Raw genomic sequence first — 15,765 nt, 5'->3', positions numbered from 1 at the left:
TACTTATACACATTTTGATACCTTTAATATTTAGTATGACAAAATATGTGCCTAAACTAAATGAACAGAAGGTCGACCTGAGCAGACTTTAGATTAGTTATTTTATGTTAAATTATTATATTATATTACATTTCATATTTATGTTTTGTGTTTGGAGTTGTCATCCTGTCTCTGGTGTTTGCTTAACAACCACAGTCTGTATCTTATGATGATAATGGACATTAAAGGTTCTGTGTGTAGAATTTAGGGACATCTAGTGGTGAAGTTTCATGTTGCAACTGAATACCCCTCACCTCACCTCACCCTCCCCTTCCAAACATGAACGAGAACCTGTGGTAGACTTCAGTTGTCATAAAAACTCAAAAGGTGTTTAGTTTGTCCAATTTGGGCTACTGTCAAAAACATGGCGGTCTCCGTAGAGAGGACCCGCTCCTGATGTAAATATTAAGTATTAAAATATAAAGGGCCCATTCTAGGGTAAATAAAACAACAATTTGTACAATTTAGATGATTACAAAAAACTTCACTAGGATTATTTCATATTCAATTTCTGCCAATAGATCTGTTCAACTACATCTTACACAATGAACATTTACCTTGTAGTGTATTGTAATTTGTAGTGATGTAGACTGCTATCTGTCACATGCCTAATGCAAATTCAGCCATATAATCAGATATCTGTGCAGAAGATTTTTCTTCATCAACTAGCAACAAGCATATTGGCCAAACAATTAAAGGAATAGTTCACCAAAAAATGAAAAGTCACTTGTTATCTACTCCCCACTATGCCGATGGAGGAGTGGGTGAAGTGTTTGAGTCCGCAAAACACTTTAGGAGTCTCAGGGCTAAACAGCGTTGCAGCCAAATCCATATAATTAAAGTAACTGGTGACTCCTTGAAATTCAAATTCGACTCGAAACGGTGTCATTCACACTGTGTTTGACTCATCCATGAGTTCATGGTTTTTGGAAAGTTTGGTCATTGAATGCATTTTGTGCTAAAGCAATGAAAAATGGCCCACATAACCTTCTGTTTCATTGACTGTGTGAAGACAACGTGACTTCAGTTTTGACCAATGCATGTTAGCGATCGAAAAATAGGACACTGTAAGTATGCGGACTGTACAGTCGTCATTAGTGGAGCTGCAAAGTAATTACTCCCAAAAGCATACCCTACTTTCTGCTGGGAATTAAATTTGTATAGTTTCAGGTTGAAATTTATAGCAAAACATCTGTTAACATTGTCCTCTTACTATCCAGCTGCTTATTGGCCCCTGTTGTCTCCTACCGTGCATGGCAGTTTCCTTACCCTGCATGCTGGCATAGATGGAAGCAGGCTTTTGTTTATGCTTCCCTGTGTGTGTGTGTGTGTGTGTGTGTGTGTGTGTGTGTGTGTGTGTGTGTGTGTGTGTGTGTGTGTGTGTGTGTGTGTGTGTGTGTGTGTGTGTGTGTGTGTGTGTTTGTTTCTTGATTATTACAAGAGCATTTTTCAACCTTTTTACCAAATTCCTTGTAAATAATGAATGGGTCTTAATGAAAAAGCAGGCATACTTAGGAGGCTGATATCTAGAGTGAGTGTGTGAAATTTGGTGCAGCTTGATTGAAAGTAAAGGGACTGTTGGATCTTGGTGGAGGCATGAGCTCTGAGTGCCATTATAGTTTATGTTTTCATTCCGTGTTGCAGTTCACAGTAAAGGAAAATGACTGGTAGAGACTTACTGCAATGCAACAACAAATTTATAATTTTATTTTAAAACACAATGAATATGCAAAAGTGAATAATCACTGAGGAAAATAGTTTCTAGTCCTGTTTCTTCAGGCGGAAAATGGCAGCAGAGTTTGTCTGATCTGGCTAAAAAGCCTTGGATTCCAGTGAGGAATGGTGGACTCAGCAGTGACTGGAGACAAGTAGTGTCAGAGGAGATGTTGGAGCTGACACTGCTGCATGTGAGAGAATGTTTGACCATCCTGATACAGTAAATCTGTTCACCATGAAGAGACTACAGCCAGACTCATTCCACAGATACTGCCTTCTCTCTCTAAGCAGTACCCAAGGTTGGGTTATAGATAAAGGGCCAACCAACAGTACATTGTATCATCTACGCTCATGGACTTTCATACCTAATTCAGATGCCCAGACAGAGAGGACCCAAATCCAACTCATTTGCGTATTACATCAGTGGCTAGACGTAAAGGTTAGGTATGCATGCTTTCATGGATGTGCTTCTAGAAGGGGTGACGCAAGATGAGGGACATAAATTGGGATGCTGTGGGAGACATCTTCAGACTTGGGGGTGACAATTGCTCATGTTACTCTGTTAGCGTTTGTATATTGTTTCACCTTCTGGTCTCCTTAAGACATCAGCTGCTGCCTGAGTACTCCTTTCACCAGCTTCGAGAAAACTTCCATCACACTGCAGAGTTGGCTGCTTCGCTGGTTCACCAGGAGACTCATCAGGAGGAGTAAGAAGAGGAGGCAGAAAAGAAACAAGTCTTTTTTAAGGCTGGATGTTGGCTGCTGTGCTGGTGCAGTCTTGCTTTTGGTCAAAACCTCCTGGACGACAGTGATAGCAAGAGCTTCATCAGCTGGGGTCACAAGAGGTCGAGGAGATGGCACCACGGCAGTGAATGGTTCAGTCCAATCAATATTTGCTCTGATCCTCCCTTAGCCTTTAAAATAGCACCAGTTCTCTGCAGTACACATCCACAATCTGTCTTTGGATTGTTCCAAGCATCTCAGAAAAGTTGGCTCAGAAGTTCTGTGGCTTTAATCTAGACTCCATGGTGATGAGATCTGGGCTCTGCAGTGGCCCAACTACCTGCAGCAGGACTTTCTCTCCTTATTGTGTCCTAAGACAGTTCTGTCTGTGTGCTTGGGCTCCTTGTCCTGCTGCAGAACAAATTTGGGACTAATCAGGTGCATCCATGATGTGATTGTGATGAATAAGAATCACAACAAACCTGTGATACAGTGCTGTATGTGTTGGCATGTTTGCATTGTAGTGTATTCTTGTTGGAATAAGTCTCTATAGGACAGGACCCACATTAGCTTCTCTGCATGTGATATCCACAAAATTCAATCATTTCTCTCTGCAGTTGTTTCTGACTCCAGATCTTCCCCTGGTGACTCAACTTATTATTCCACCCACAATGAGTCTGGTTCTGTCTGAGGTTTCTTCCTGTTTTTTTTTCTTCTTCTTCTCTTCACTGTTGTTAAGTGCTTAAGCGGAAACACATTAGCTCTCAGTGTTTGTTTATGTTGTTGAATTTATATTCTCTTGGTTGTATTTTGACTGTCAGTACAATGCATGTGGAAGCAATTAAAACACAATTTTCACTGGAAAGTAGATACAAATTGTACTATGTATTTTATGCTATAGTGAGAGCATATTTTGTCTTGGCAGGCTGTGAAAAATCCCTCTGGCTGGTGTTTATTATTTTATTTAGGTATTGTGCTTTCTGAATGTTGGTGATGGTATAGTAATTAATAAATGCTTATTGGTATCACACTTTCTAGCCCACTAAATCTGAATTTATAACTGATAAGTCAGTATTAATGGATTTAATCATCAAGTCGGCTGCTGTAAGATTTTAAATAGACTTTGGGTCAGATAGTCCCTTTTCAGACACCAGTCAGAGTTTTCAGTCTGGAAACCCAAGAGTTCTTCTTGACTGCTTATAATCTAGAGCATTATTAGGTGATTTAAGAAGAGAATGCTATTTTGTTACAAGGTGGTAACATGAAAGTTATTTAGGAGATATTATTTGTTTCAGCATAATGTCAGAATGCAATTAAAATGTTTATGTTTAATGTTTAATAACACCAATATAATCCATGGAGGAACTGGTTGCATAACTTTCAACCAGTTTTAAGTTTAAATGAGATTTATTAATTCAGCTTTATAAAGGAAAGTTTAACTAAAACTACCACCTCCTCCTCTGAGTAGTCAAACTTTTTCATTCGAGTCCTTATTTCTGTTGATTGATGTAGTGTGTATGTTTTTGTACTATTCAAGTGTCGGCCTTTAGTGCTTTTCAGAAACATGATTTCACAGTTAAAAATGAAATCAAAATGAAATGTTTTATTATACACAAGTGTAGTGCTAAAAAAAGCAAATGCAAAATAAAAAAACAATTAAGTCAATCTAAACAATCAGCATAAAAAGTTAAGACAAAGATTGATCATTTAAAAGTGCATTCAAACCAAACCCATATTGATAATCTCAAAGCAAATATGGTTTGATCAGGTTGATTAGATTGAGCGTGTTAGCAACTGTAAGTGCTTTGCAGTGTTTCAGCAGGACTCAGCCTAGGAGCTGGTTGTGACTGGTCTGACAATCACTGAGCTGCCAGTGAACTTTGTAGGGAAGAAGTCGTTCATGAAACTATTCTTCAGTCGGTGCAGGAAGTGGACGTATCTCACCCCAGGTCCATAGTTGCAGAACACATGCGACACCTGCAGGCCAACACAGAGAAATGCAATGATTGACCTGAATGCGAGCGGATGTTTCTGCAGAGGACTGTGCCACTCACCTCTTTCCAGGTGTGGGAGTAAGTGCTGAGGTCTTCAGTGGGGTTGACTGAGTGCTCTGAGATCACTGTGCTTTTGTCTGCACCCAGTAGCTTCACATGCAGCTGGTAGATGAACTTATGCACCTGACTCTCCTCATAGCTGAAAGTAACACATCATTTCATTGGGAGGCTCTTTCAAGACAGATGGCAGCACAGCAAATGCTTACAAATTTTTTCATTTCCAGTTTACTCCATGAAAGAGTCTTGAGCTGAAACTAATTGATAATTATATTGATAAACCTGCTATTTTTTCAATCAAGCAATTGTTTCTTTAGTGTATGAAATGCCAGAAAATATCAATTTGTCATTGAAAAATTACTGAAATCGTTATTTAATCATCATTACTATTTATTCTAATTTCAATTGACTAATGGACTACCTTGTCTCAGCTGTGCTAACTTCAAAGAGGCATCTTAAAAGACCTGTGTGGTTTGATATCAAGACCGATAAATGCTTGACTCTTACTCGTTAGACTGACCTGATAGTCTTTCAGTCAGAGAACAGCAGATATGCTGAACATGCAAATACATATAATTGTGTGTGTGCGTGTGTGTGTGTTCAGCCATGTCTAGTTTGCTCCCACAGAGAAGAGTTACATGAGGTTATTATTATATCTGCTCATGTTTGGATTCCCCTTACAACTACTAACGACATGTTTTAGTCCCATTAGATTATATACAACTTTACTGATCACAAACACTTTGATTCTGTCTACGGGGATTTGTGCTTCGATGCTAAGCTAAAATAGTTAAATAATCCAGGGCAAGTTCTTTTTCTCCAAGAAATTCCAAATGCACAGACCTTGGCAGAGTATGGTGTCACCTAAGTGTGTACCAATCATGCTGACAGTGACAATGAATCATACACTGTCTATTATGAAAACAGGGCGGTGGTGCTCATCAACTCACCAGTCTTGGATGACTATTTCAGGCTGAAATGTATCCAGCAGCTCTTCCCACAGTCCCTCTGCCTTCAAGTCCACAACCTGCTCCATGGAGAACCAGCTGAGGACAACAGAGCAGACATGAGTCAAAAATACTAATGCAGTACCCATTGTAAATCTGCCCATTTGGAATGGGCCGATTTCTTGTCTTGTATTTATGCTCCGGAGCTACTTTAGAATTGTTCCTTGATGTTAGTGAGTCACTTTTTATTCTTTGTGTGTGGGACGTTGTGTACAGATGTTTTTATAAACGGTCTATGGAGCAGAGGGAAGTTTGAAAACGTTGTGTTCATCCTACCTGGTTTATCTCCAATGAAGATTTTATAGTCAATAGTTTTAGTTAAGTAAGTTTGAATGATTGATTGAACTGGTCTTATTTTTTTCATACATTGCATGTCAGCTATTTCAGAGATCTGATAAGGAAGTGACACAATCTTCAGACCCAAGTTCAAAGCCTTTCAAAATAAAAGCTCTGTAATTCAGCTCAATATAAAGAATTGCAGCAACAAAAACAACATTCTGTTTTGACTTTGAATGCAAATTGCTAGAGAGGAATTGAGTCTATGAATTTTGTTGTGACGACAGAGATCAGCCACTAAGATTGTCTGTCAGTCCGTTATGGTGAAATATCATTGAAATGATCTGGTGGGACAGATATTAATGGCCGCAGGCTGCCAGCTACTGACCACTGCTGTAGTTTATCTGAGGACATAGCAGAGGACATGTTCAACTACGTCCCGACTGCCTGCTACAGGGCGCCGGTCGACTATTTTTTAAAGTTTTATTAATATTCAAGATATGGACTGTCCAAATTACACCAAATGTGACACTGTACTTCCCTGGGCCACTAAGAATACACATGCCAAGTGTGAGGCCAATAGGATAAACGGTGATTGCGATATGTGTATCAGATACAGACAGACGTTTGTGGAATTAATATAGACATGCAAGTTTTTTGAAAATGCTCATTGGTAATCACTGTAATAACCAATAGTATGGTTAACATCCGACCCACCTGTGTTGAGGCAACTGACAGATCATGGCACCTTGTGGGATGCCACTGGTATCATAGGGGAGGATCTCGACAGACGTGGTCCAGCCGGTGAAGTCACCTAAGATTTAAGAGATGAACTCAGCAAAACTTCATTCATTCTCTTTACTTTCAATTTGCTGCGTAACGTGCTGATCAGCTGTTTCTCTCACCGTCAAGTTGAAAACGTGGAGGTCCATGCATTGGCACATCATGCAGCTCAGGCTCAGGTGGAGGAGCGTCTTTACTCAAACCTGTGTCAGGATTAAGACAAAGGGACAGTTGTAAAAAGGGGCCACACCTACTAAAGCCGCAGTAATCACACCATACATATCACAAAGCCAAAGAATATATCTTTCAGACAGGGTCAGTGGGTGTGCCCTTGTTTCAAAAACACACACTTTAAGAATTAGTCAGCAGCTCATAAATCTCACATACTGTATGCCCTTTGAGACTTAAGAGATTATTTTTCTTTCTCTAAGCAAACACACTGATCATTTTAGTTTAAACATGACAGCTTTACAATGCATTGACCTCGTTCACCGATTCCTTCCCACGCAAGAAACAATAGTTTAGTGTTCAATGAACGTAGCTTTCCGAATTTCTTCTTGGTGATAAATGTGGCTGCAATTCCTCATTATAAACTGGACTGGACCAATCTATAACATCTTCTTTAAAAATAAGATACTCGTATAATTATATCTTTAATAAGAGAATTAAGAAAATAAAACAATCCAACAATTACCTTTATTTTCTATCCACACAGCTCATAGAGACTATCACCCGGTCACTTTCTTCCTATTTCAATTGTAGATATTTGGAATTTTGTGAAAATTTTACCAGTGACGATTCTTCATAAAACAAAAACCTTGTTGAGCAGAGACATGCAGTTATTTTTTGTTTGATCTCAGAAGAAGAGATCACAAAAACCTTGGTTAAAAAAAAAAACTGCGTATCTCTACGCAACAATGGGTCAGAGGAAAATTCATCACTTGTGAGAAGTCAACCAACTCTTTTTATTGTGAAAAACGAGTGACCTTATTGCACTATGCATATATGACACGTGATATGCCGTATAATAAGGACTAATTCATGTTTTTCTGTGCCTCTATGAAGCTGTTTGTTTTTGTGGTTTACACAAATGAATGTTCTGTTATATTGATTAAACAACAAGCAGACATTGACTAGTATCCCCTTTGGTGTAAGTACTACTGGAACAGATGAGGCTGCATTAAACCAATCATCAGTGCAGATGCTGCAGTGATAAGTAGAATAATAATAAAAACCAAACCAAGAGGAGCAGTGAGGAGGATTAACACAGCTCTGGAACACTCTTTCTTCACACCCTTAGTCAGATTACACACGGCAGTTTGACAGATGTTCACGAGGACGTGTGTGCCGTATTGGCTCAATATGTCCACGTGTTACTGAAGAGGAGCAGCAGCACAGTGAACTCAGCACCAGCACTGAAACCACCTCTGGATCACTTTATATCTGAACTGAATCAGAACAAAACTTTGGGAAAGAGACTCCCAAGGTTTTCCACTCAACGTAGAACCGATGCGGAACCTGAGCGGAAACGCTAATACCCAAGTTAGAGTATTACACGCTCCTATCAGCACAGTGTTGATCAGCCCTGAAGAGGAAAGCAGCAGCAGAAGCAGAAGCAGAAGAGTCGTGGTACCGAGAGGAGCAGGGTTCTTCAGTAAGTTTCTCCCCAGCGGCTTCGCCTCGTAGACGGACTTCCAGTCCAGGCTGTCGGGCAGCGGAGCTCCCTGCAGGCTCCACTCAGCCTCACACTTCTTCTTCCACTCATCGGCAGACATGTTGAGACCAGATGTTGTGTAATATCACACTAACACAGCCAGGAACTGTACACGGGTTTTTATTATGCGGTGTGTTGTGCGCCACACCCCTGTGTGTTGTAATGGAAGCAGCGGCCTCCTGCTCTCTTAAAGCCACAGCGTTTAATACTGTGCCCAACACAGGTCACACACTGACAGCATCTCCCTGTCCGTCTGTGTTCAGGAGGAAGTGTGTGGCTATATACAGCTGGTAAAAGAAGTATTGGACACGTCACCATTTTTCTCAGTAAATATATTTCTAAAGGTGCTATTGACATGACATTTTCACCAGATGTCGGTAACAACCATACAGTAATCCATACATACAAAGAAAACCAAACAAATAAGTTCAATAATTAAGTTATGTGTAATAAAATGGAATGACACAGGGAAAAAGCATTGAACACGCTTACTGAAATTTATTTAATACTTCGTACAAAAGCCTTTGTTGGTAATGACAGCTTCAAGACGCCTCCTGTATGGAGAAACTAGTTGCATGCATTGCTCAGGTGTGATTTTGGCCCATTCTTCCACACAAACAGTCTTCAAATCTTGAAGGTTCCGTGGGCCTCTTCTATGAACTCTGATCTTTTGTTCTTTCCATAGGTTTCCATCAGGAGCCATTCTAGCAGCTTTATTTTCTTTCTCTAAAACCAATTGAGAGTTTCCTTGGCTGTGTGTTTGGGGTCATTGTCTTGCTGAAATGTCCGCCCTCGTTTCATCTTCATCATCCGGGTAGATGGCAGCAGATTTTTATCAAGAATATCTCGGTACATTTTTCCATTCATCCTTCCTTTAATTAAATGAAGTTTGCCAGTGCCGTATGCTGAAACCCAGCCCCACACCATGATGTTCCCACCTCCACACTTCACTGTCGGTCTGGTGTTTGTGGGCTGATGTGCAGTGCCATTCGACCTCCAAACATGGTGTGTATTATGGCATCCAAAGAGTTCAATTGTGGTCTCATCTGACCAGACTATATTCTCCCAGTATTTCACAGGCTCGTCTAAATGTTGTGCAGCAAACTTTAAACGAGCGTCAAGGTGCTTTTTCTTCAGCAATGGAGTCTTGCGTGGTGAGCGTGCATACAGGCCACGGCGGCTGAGTGCATTACTTATTGTTTTCTTTGAAACAATTGTACCTGCTAATTCCAGGTCTTTCTGAAGCTCTCCACAAGTGGTCCCTCGGCTCTTGGACAACTCTTCCGATAATTCTTTTCACTCCTCTGTCAGAAATCTTGCGAGGAGCACCTGGTCGTGGCCGGTTTATGGTGAAATGATGTTCTTTCCACTTCCGGATTATGGCCCCAACAGTTCTCACTGGAACATTCAGAAGTTTAGAAATCCTTCTGTAACCAATGCCATCAGTATGTTTTGCAACAATAAGGTTGCGGAGGTCTGGAGCGAGCTTTTTGCTTTGACCCATCATGACATGTTTCTTGTGTGACACCTTGGGAATGAGACACCTTTTCATAGGCCATCAGGTGGGACTAAACCAGCTGGTATTCATTTGCTCTGACAAGGGGCAGGATTGCTTTCTAATTACTGATAGATTTCAGCTGGTGTCTTGGCTTTCCGGTCCTTTTTGCACCTCCCTTTCTTCACGTGTTCAATACTGTTTCCCTGTGTCATTCCATTTTATTACACATAACTTAATTTCTGAACTTATTTGTTTGGTTTTCTTTGTATGTATGGATTACTTGGGTTGTTACCGACATCTGGTGAAAATGTCATGTCAATAGCAGCTTTAGAAATATATTTACTGAGAAAAATGGTGACGTGTTCAATACTTATTTTACCCGTTGTATCTGTTAAGATTTGAAGTAATTTGAATGTAACAAAATATGAGCTCGATGGAGTGGCCAGATATAAAACCACCACAACAAACCAGATATCATTTTGGGTTAATTTATTTCTCTCTTTTTAATTTCTTTAAAGCACAATTCATTCATTTCCAGTGTATTTGCCTCCAATGGAGTTTTTTGTGGGAAAATGGAACCCACGAGACAAGTTTGGGTGTGCAGCACCTGGAAGGGAGTACTCTAAACTTCTCTCCCTGGTAGTGACAAGGACACTAGCAGAACACAAGACTAGAGAAGAATCCGTCAGGAAGGATAAGGAGAGAGTAACTGTCTGGGCCACAGTACTGTACCTCTGTGGCCACCAAATGAAAAACCATTCCCTCTTTGGGGGGTTGTCTTGCTTTTGACTCTCCATTGCACCTGTTGTCACTTCAGTTGCATCAAAGCAGGTGAAATTGATTCACAATCACTTGTGCTTCCTAAATGGACAGATTTATATCCATGAAGTTTAACTGACTTGTTTATCATCTGTTATACTGTGATGATTAAAGGTTCCTGTTGCATGTGACGATGCCACCGGGGTCTCCCACACACAGCCAGAGACTTAAATACACCAGCACGTTCTGCAGGTGTGTCAGCTTTGCAGCTCAGCTAAGTGTCTCTCTCTCTCTCTCTCTCTCTCTCTCTCTCTCTCCTGTGCCAATCCCTCCTCCACAGTTCCCTTAATTTTTTGAGCAGTGTATAATGTATACAGGGCCAGATAGATTCACTTTTGTGTCACAGATTATATTTCCTAAAATCCTAAAATGAAAAAGTAATAGTGTTAATATGAGCAAGTTATGAGTGCCATAATGAAAGAGTAGCAAACTTTGCCTATTGTTTTTTTCAAACATTCTACCATAAAGTGTTCTGAAACTTGACATACAGACAGTGGTGAAATATCTGTGTCAAGGACTTATACAAAAATTATATTTCATATAAAAAAAAGTAGCCAACTTTCCCTTTAATTTTGTCAAAATCTCTGCAGAAAAGTTTTCTGAAACTTGATATGGAAACAATTTGAGTCTCCATGAAAAAGAGGTAGGTGAAATATTTGTGTCACATCTCAAACTAATAATGAATAAGTTGCAAAATTTGCCTTTAATTTTCTCAATATTTTACGGTAAAATCTTCTGAAACTTGACATATTCCCAGTTGGGGTCACCAAGAACAAGAGTGAGGTGAAATATCTGTGTCACCTCTCAAGAATTAAAACAATTATAATATTTCATACGAGCAAGTTATGAGGGATTTAATGAAAAAGTAGCCAACTTTGCCTTTCATTTTCTCAAAACATCTACAGTAAAATCTTCTGTAATTTGACTTACCGACAGTGGGGGTCAGAAGACTAGAAGAGTAGACATATCTGTGTCACCTCTCAAGGATATTTTTTAAATAATATTTAATATGAGCTTCTTATGAGTGCCATAATGAAAAAGTAGACAAATTTGCCTTTAACTGTCACTGATGTGAAATATCTTTGTCCCCTCTCAAGGATTAAAAAAAATATATATTTCATCAAAGCAAGTTATGAGTGACTTAATGAAAGAGTGGCCAACTTTGCCTTCCTCGAAACTTGACATGCAGACAGTGTTGGTAACCATGAAAAACATTTTGGTGAAATATTCGTGTCATCTCTCAAACATTTTTCAAAAACAATATTTAAGATGAGCAAGTTATGAGTGCCATTACGAAAAAGTAGCTAATTTTACCTTTAATTTTGAGCTGAAATCAACTGAAAATTGACATGCAAACAGAGTTTGTCACCATGAACAAAGGTGAGGTGAAATATCTGTGTCCCCTCTCAAGAATTCTATTAAAGTAATACTTAATATGAGCATGTTATGAGTGCAACAATGCAAAAGTAGCCAACTTTGCCTCTGCCAACAACATGCATGCCGATACACCATCAGCAAGGGTCACTAAACTGCCCCCTTCAACTGCCCTATATGTGAGTTCACCCTACTAACGGAAAATAACATCCTTGAACTCATTACTCAGTCCAACACCTCCACATGCCACCTGGATCCAATCCCTACAACTTTAGTTAAAGCATGTTTGCCCTCCATCATTTCTCTTATAACCTCTATTATCAACTCCTCTTTGTCTAATTGTATACTCCCTCCTTCCCTCAAAGTTGCCATAATCAAAGCAACCCTAAAATAACCTGAACTAGATTCCAATGACCAAAACAACTAGTGGCGCATATCCAAACTACCATTTATCTCTAAAATCCATGAGAAAGTAGTCACATTTCAACTCCAAAGCTACTTTGACAACAATAACCACTTTGAGAAATTCCCACCAGGCATCCGCACCAAACAGCACAGAAACTGGACACAGTTCGTACAAATTAAGAATTATCGATCAGAAAGCTCCATAGTCGCCCACAAATTTCTGCAAGGTTCAGCGTTGGGCCCCCTCTTGTTTATCATTTCATATCTCCTCCCTCTTGGCAACATCCCCCGCCATTATGGCATCTATTTTCATTCCTAAGCAGATGATACGTACCCTAATGTGTCCACTAAGCCAACCTCGACCCCCAAATACCCTCACTGCTTGTCTCAAGGACTTACAGACATGGATGACAAACAAAAATGAGCTACTCATCATTGGGTCCAAATCCACAATTTCAAAAACAAGTATTTGCTCACTCCCCATAGCTGACACCCTCATACCAATCTCCACACAGGTTTGGTGCCTTAGCGTTATAATGGACAGTTTTCTTTCCTTCTCCAGCCATATAAATAATGTATCACAGCCTTTTTCCATCTGCGAAACATCTCCAGATTACGCCCAGCCTTAACACAGCACTCCACAAAGGTTCTACTTAATGCCCTGGTCACATCACACATTGATCACTGCAACACAATCCTCACTGGCATCCCCAACAAACTCATTCACCAACTCCAACTCATCCAAAACTGCAGCACGGATCGTTACATGTGCAAAACCCACTGAACATCTCCTCTGTTTATTCAATTACTCTTGCTCCCTGTATAACAACGCATCAACTTCAAAATCCTTCTGTTAAGCTTTAAAGCCATTCATACTTTATCACCTGGTTACCTCACAGACCTCCTACACACTTACACTCCCCTTCTATATGGTCCTCATCAGCAAATCTACTGAGGGTACAAACTGTTAACCTCAGCACAATAGGTGCCAGGGCCTTCTCTCATGCTGCACCCAAACTCGGAAACTCCATTCCCCACCACATCCGCATACTGGACTCCATTACAAAATGTAAAACTGCTCTCAAAACCCATCTGTTTAAACTAACGTACTCACTCTAAATCCTTTTTATTGCCCCTTATCTATATTTCTGTTACAACAAATTGATTTTCAAGTTCTGCTTTTTGCACTGTTGATGGAAATTGTGTTTTATTACTTTTGCTGTTGATTTTATGTTTTATGATGATTATATGATTTATTGCTGTTGGTTTTATCTGATTTTAGGTGACCTTGAGTTTCATGAAAGGTGCCATTAAATAAAATATATTATTATTATTATTATTATTATTATTATTATTATTATTATTATTATTATTATTATTATTATTATTATTATAACTGGCAAAGAGATTGGAGGAGAAGAAAAGAAGATTACCTTGTTTACTCTCAACGTTTTTTGATCTGTATTCTAGTCTCAGCCCACAGGGCCACTACCGAAGCCTGAATTTGATCAAAATTCAAGATACAGGTCAATTGGACAACTGGTTCAATAAAAAAATGGGATGGGAGCTAAGTGACAGTGGGAAAGGCAACTGCCAGACAGGAAAACTGTTATCAGTCTGTTGGTCATTAACCAACCGTGCAGCAGTTTTTGCGTAGTAAGAACATGTGTCTTTATTTGGACATAACTGTCAGTGGTTTGCAACATGTTGCATTTGCAATGTGCAGATGCACAGTGCACCATGGGTATAACTGAATTCAACAAATTGCTTTTTTCCTCTCTAAAAATGACAAAACAAATGTCAAAAGTCATACTAACAAGTTAAAAGCATTTCATTGTCATTAAAGTATCAACATGTCTGAACATGACTAAATACAACAACCAGGCTGAATAAGGTCCAAAACCAGTCAGACATCAAACGGTTTATTTCTATCTAAACATACTTCTGATCTAATACTTTGGTGCATTTGGAAGAAAACCTGAAAATAACTTAATTTATTGAGATAAACTTTGAACTTCAGCTCCAGATATAATGAGTCAAGCTTTTACATGTTTACATTAGATTACATGTCTAGACCATAGAATGTATATAAATGTCTGGACGTTTACTAAGCACAGTTGCAAGTTTTATGTCCCAGGAGAAAGGCTTCACCTTTTACTGATTCCTGGTGGCATTGACTCTTAAACTATTCTCTTTCCTATCATTCCGAAAGGTCAAAGGTCAAACTAAGCTGCTGATCTCGTGCTGCTACAGATTCGGTGTTTTGCACATTAAGTTACGTTTTGTAAGTCAGTAACAAGTTATCAACAACTGTAAAAATGCATCACCCTGAGGAATGAGGAAACATGCAATTTACAAACATTCCCAAAAGAATAGTTTATTACTAATGAACCTGTTAATCTACATAAATGAATTGCTAGTTTTGTTCATCTGAAAATGACATTGTTACAAAAATGAAAGTGCAGTAGTAATATATTTTAACTTGTGTATGTACACAGTATTTGACACGATGGCTTCATGTTAAATACTTATTTTGCTTTTAGTGTTGACAATGTCACCCTCTTTCTTTTGACACACATATCTATTTATTATGTCTTGCGGTTGTGGAAAGTCAGATTTCCGTGAGTAATGTGTTCCTTTAAGAATTGGAAACATGTAGATGTATGTAGATGTATCAGTGGTGTTGTTGCAGATTATTTTACTGCCCTGACTGACTGTGACAGTGTAGATATCTTGTTTGTGAGTGGCATTCATGTGAATGTGATCTGCACTGGTTTGATTGTCGAGCAGAACATGGGATGAAGGGCAGCGGCGACATGCACAGCAAATACTTTTCAAATGTCTCCATCTTGTGGATGGAAGATGCACTCAGAAGGAAACTCAACTTCACATGCACTAGCATGCATACTGGCATAGTGTACATAGGCAGATTTAAAGTCTGAACCATAGAGCAAATACAGTATATTTTCCAGAACCCATGATTTCTGTATTTTCAGCATAAAAGCTTTTGTTGCAGCTGCTACCAGGAAGCAAATGCAAGAACAATCCTCCTGAACAGTTCACTGGATTAAGTCGAGCAGCAACATACAGAGGCCTACACTTCTAGACCCTGACAGTTCATCTCTAGTAGCAATTTTGTATTGCACCTCCATAAAGATGGGAGAATTGTGAAAAACTGAATTTAGATATAAAAACAAAAGGTCCAGATCAGAGAAATTGAGGGTGAGATATTTTATGTGAAGCCCCATACACACGGGATCCTACATTTCCCATAATGCAGCTTGACTGTTCTAAAGAAATCCTCTAATTTTCAAGCTCCATTCTCTCAGTATTTGTCAAATATTTAAAGAATGCGACTTA

At 39.3% G+C, this 15,765-nt stretch overlaps 1 protein-coding gene across 1 annotated transcript; it reads right to left on the bottom strand.

Annotated features, from left to right (window-relative positions):
* Positions 1-4,061: 4,061 nt before the first annotated feature.
* nccrp1 (P1, F-box associated domain containing) lies at positions 4,062-8,476 on the bottom strand. The gene is made up of 6 exons (XM_035178386.2): positions 8,229-8,476; positions 6,718-6,798; positions 6,530-6,626; positions 5,480-5,575; positions 4,533-4,671; positions 4,062-4,455 (listed from the first exon to the last, which is right to left on the bottom strand). Exons 1-6 carry the CDS (start codon positions 8,368-8,370, stop codon positions 4,309-4,311), a joined length of 702 nt encoding a protein of 233 aa, XP_035034277.1. The 5' UTR covers positions 8,371-8,476; the 3' UTR covers positions 4,062-4,308.
* Between the last annotated feature and the right edge of the window lie 7,289 nt (positions 8,477-15,765).

This window comes from Hippoglossus stenolepis, chromosome 15 (assembly GCF_022539355.2).
Source record: "Hippoglossus stenolepis isolate QCI-W04-F060 chromosome 15, HSTE1.2, whole genome shotgun sequence".
Lineage (NCBI taxonomy): Eukaryota > Metazoa > Chordata > Actinopteri > Pleuronectiformes > Pleuronectidae > Hippoglossus > Hippoglossus stenolepis.
This window is presented reverse-complemented; position numbering and strand designations above follow the sequence as displayed.

What these genes read in the sequence shown, in the direction of transcription:
- nccrp1 (XM_035178386.2), bottom strand. Translation starts at nt 8,370, where the DNA reads ATGTCTGCCGATGAGTGGAAGAAGAAGTGTGAGGCTGAGTGGAGCCTG. An exon ending in GAAGAACCCTGCTCCTCTCG is followed by an intron (nt 6,799 to 8,228) that starts GTACCACGACTC and finishes ATCCTGACACAG; the next exon opens with GTTTGAGTAAAGACGCTCCT. An exon ending in ACTCCCACACCTGGAAAGAG is followed by an intron (nt 4,456 to 4,532) that starts GTGAGTGGCACA and finishes GTTGGCCTGCAG; the next exon opens with GTGTCGCATGTGTTCTGCAA.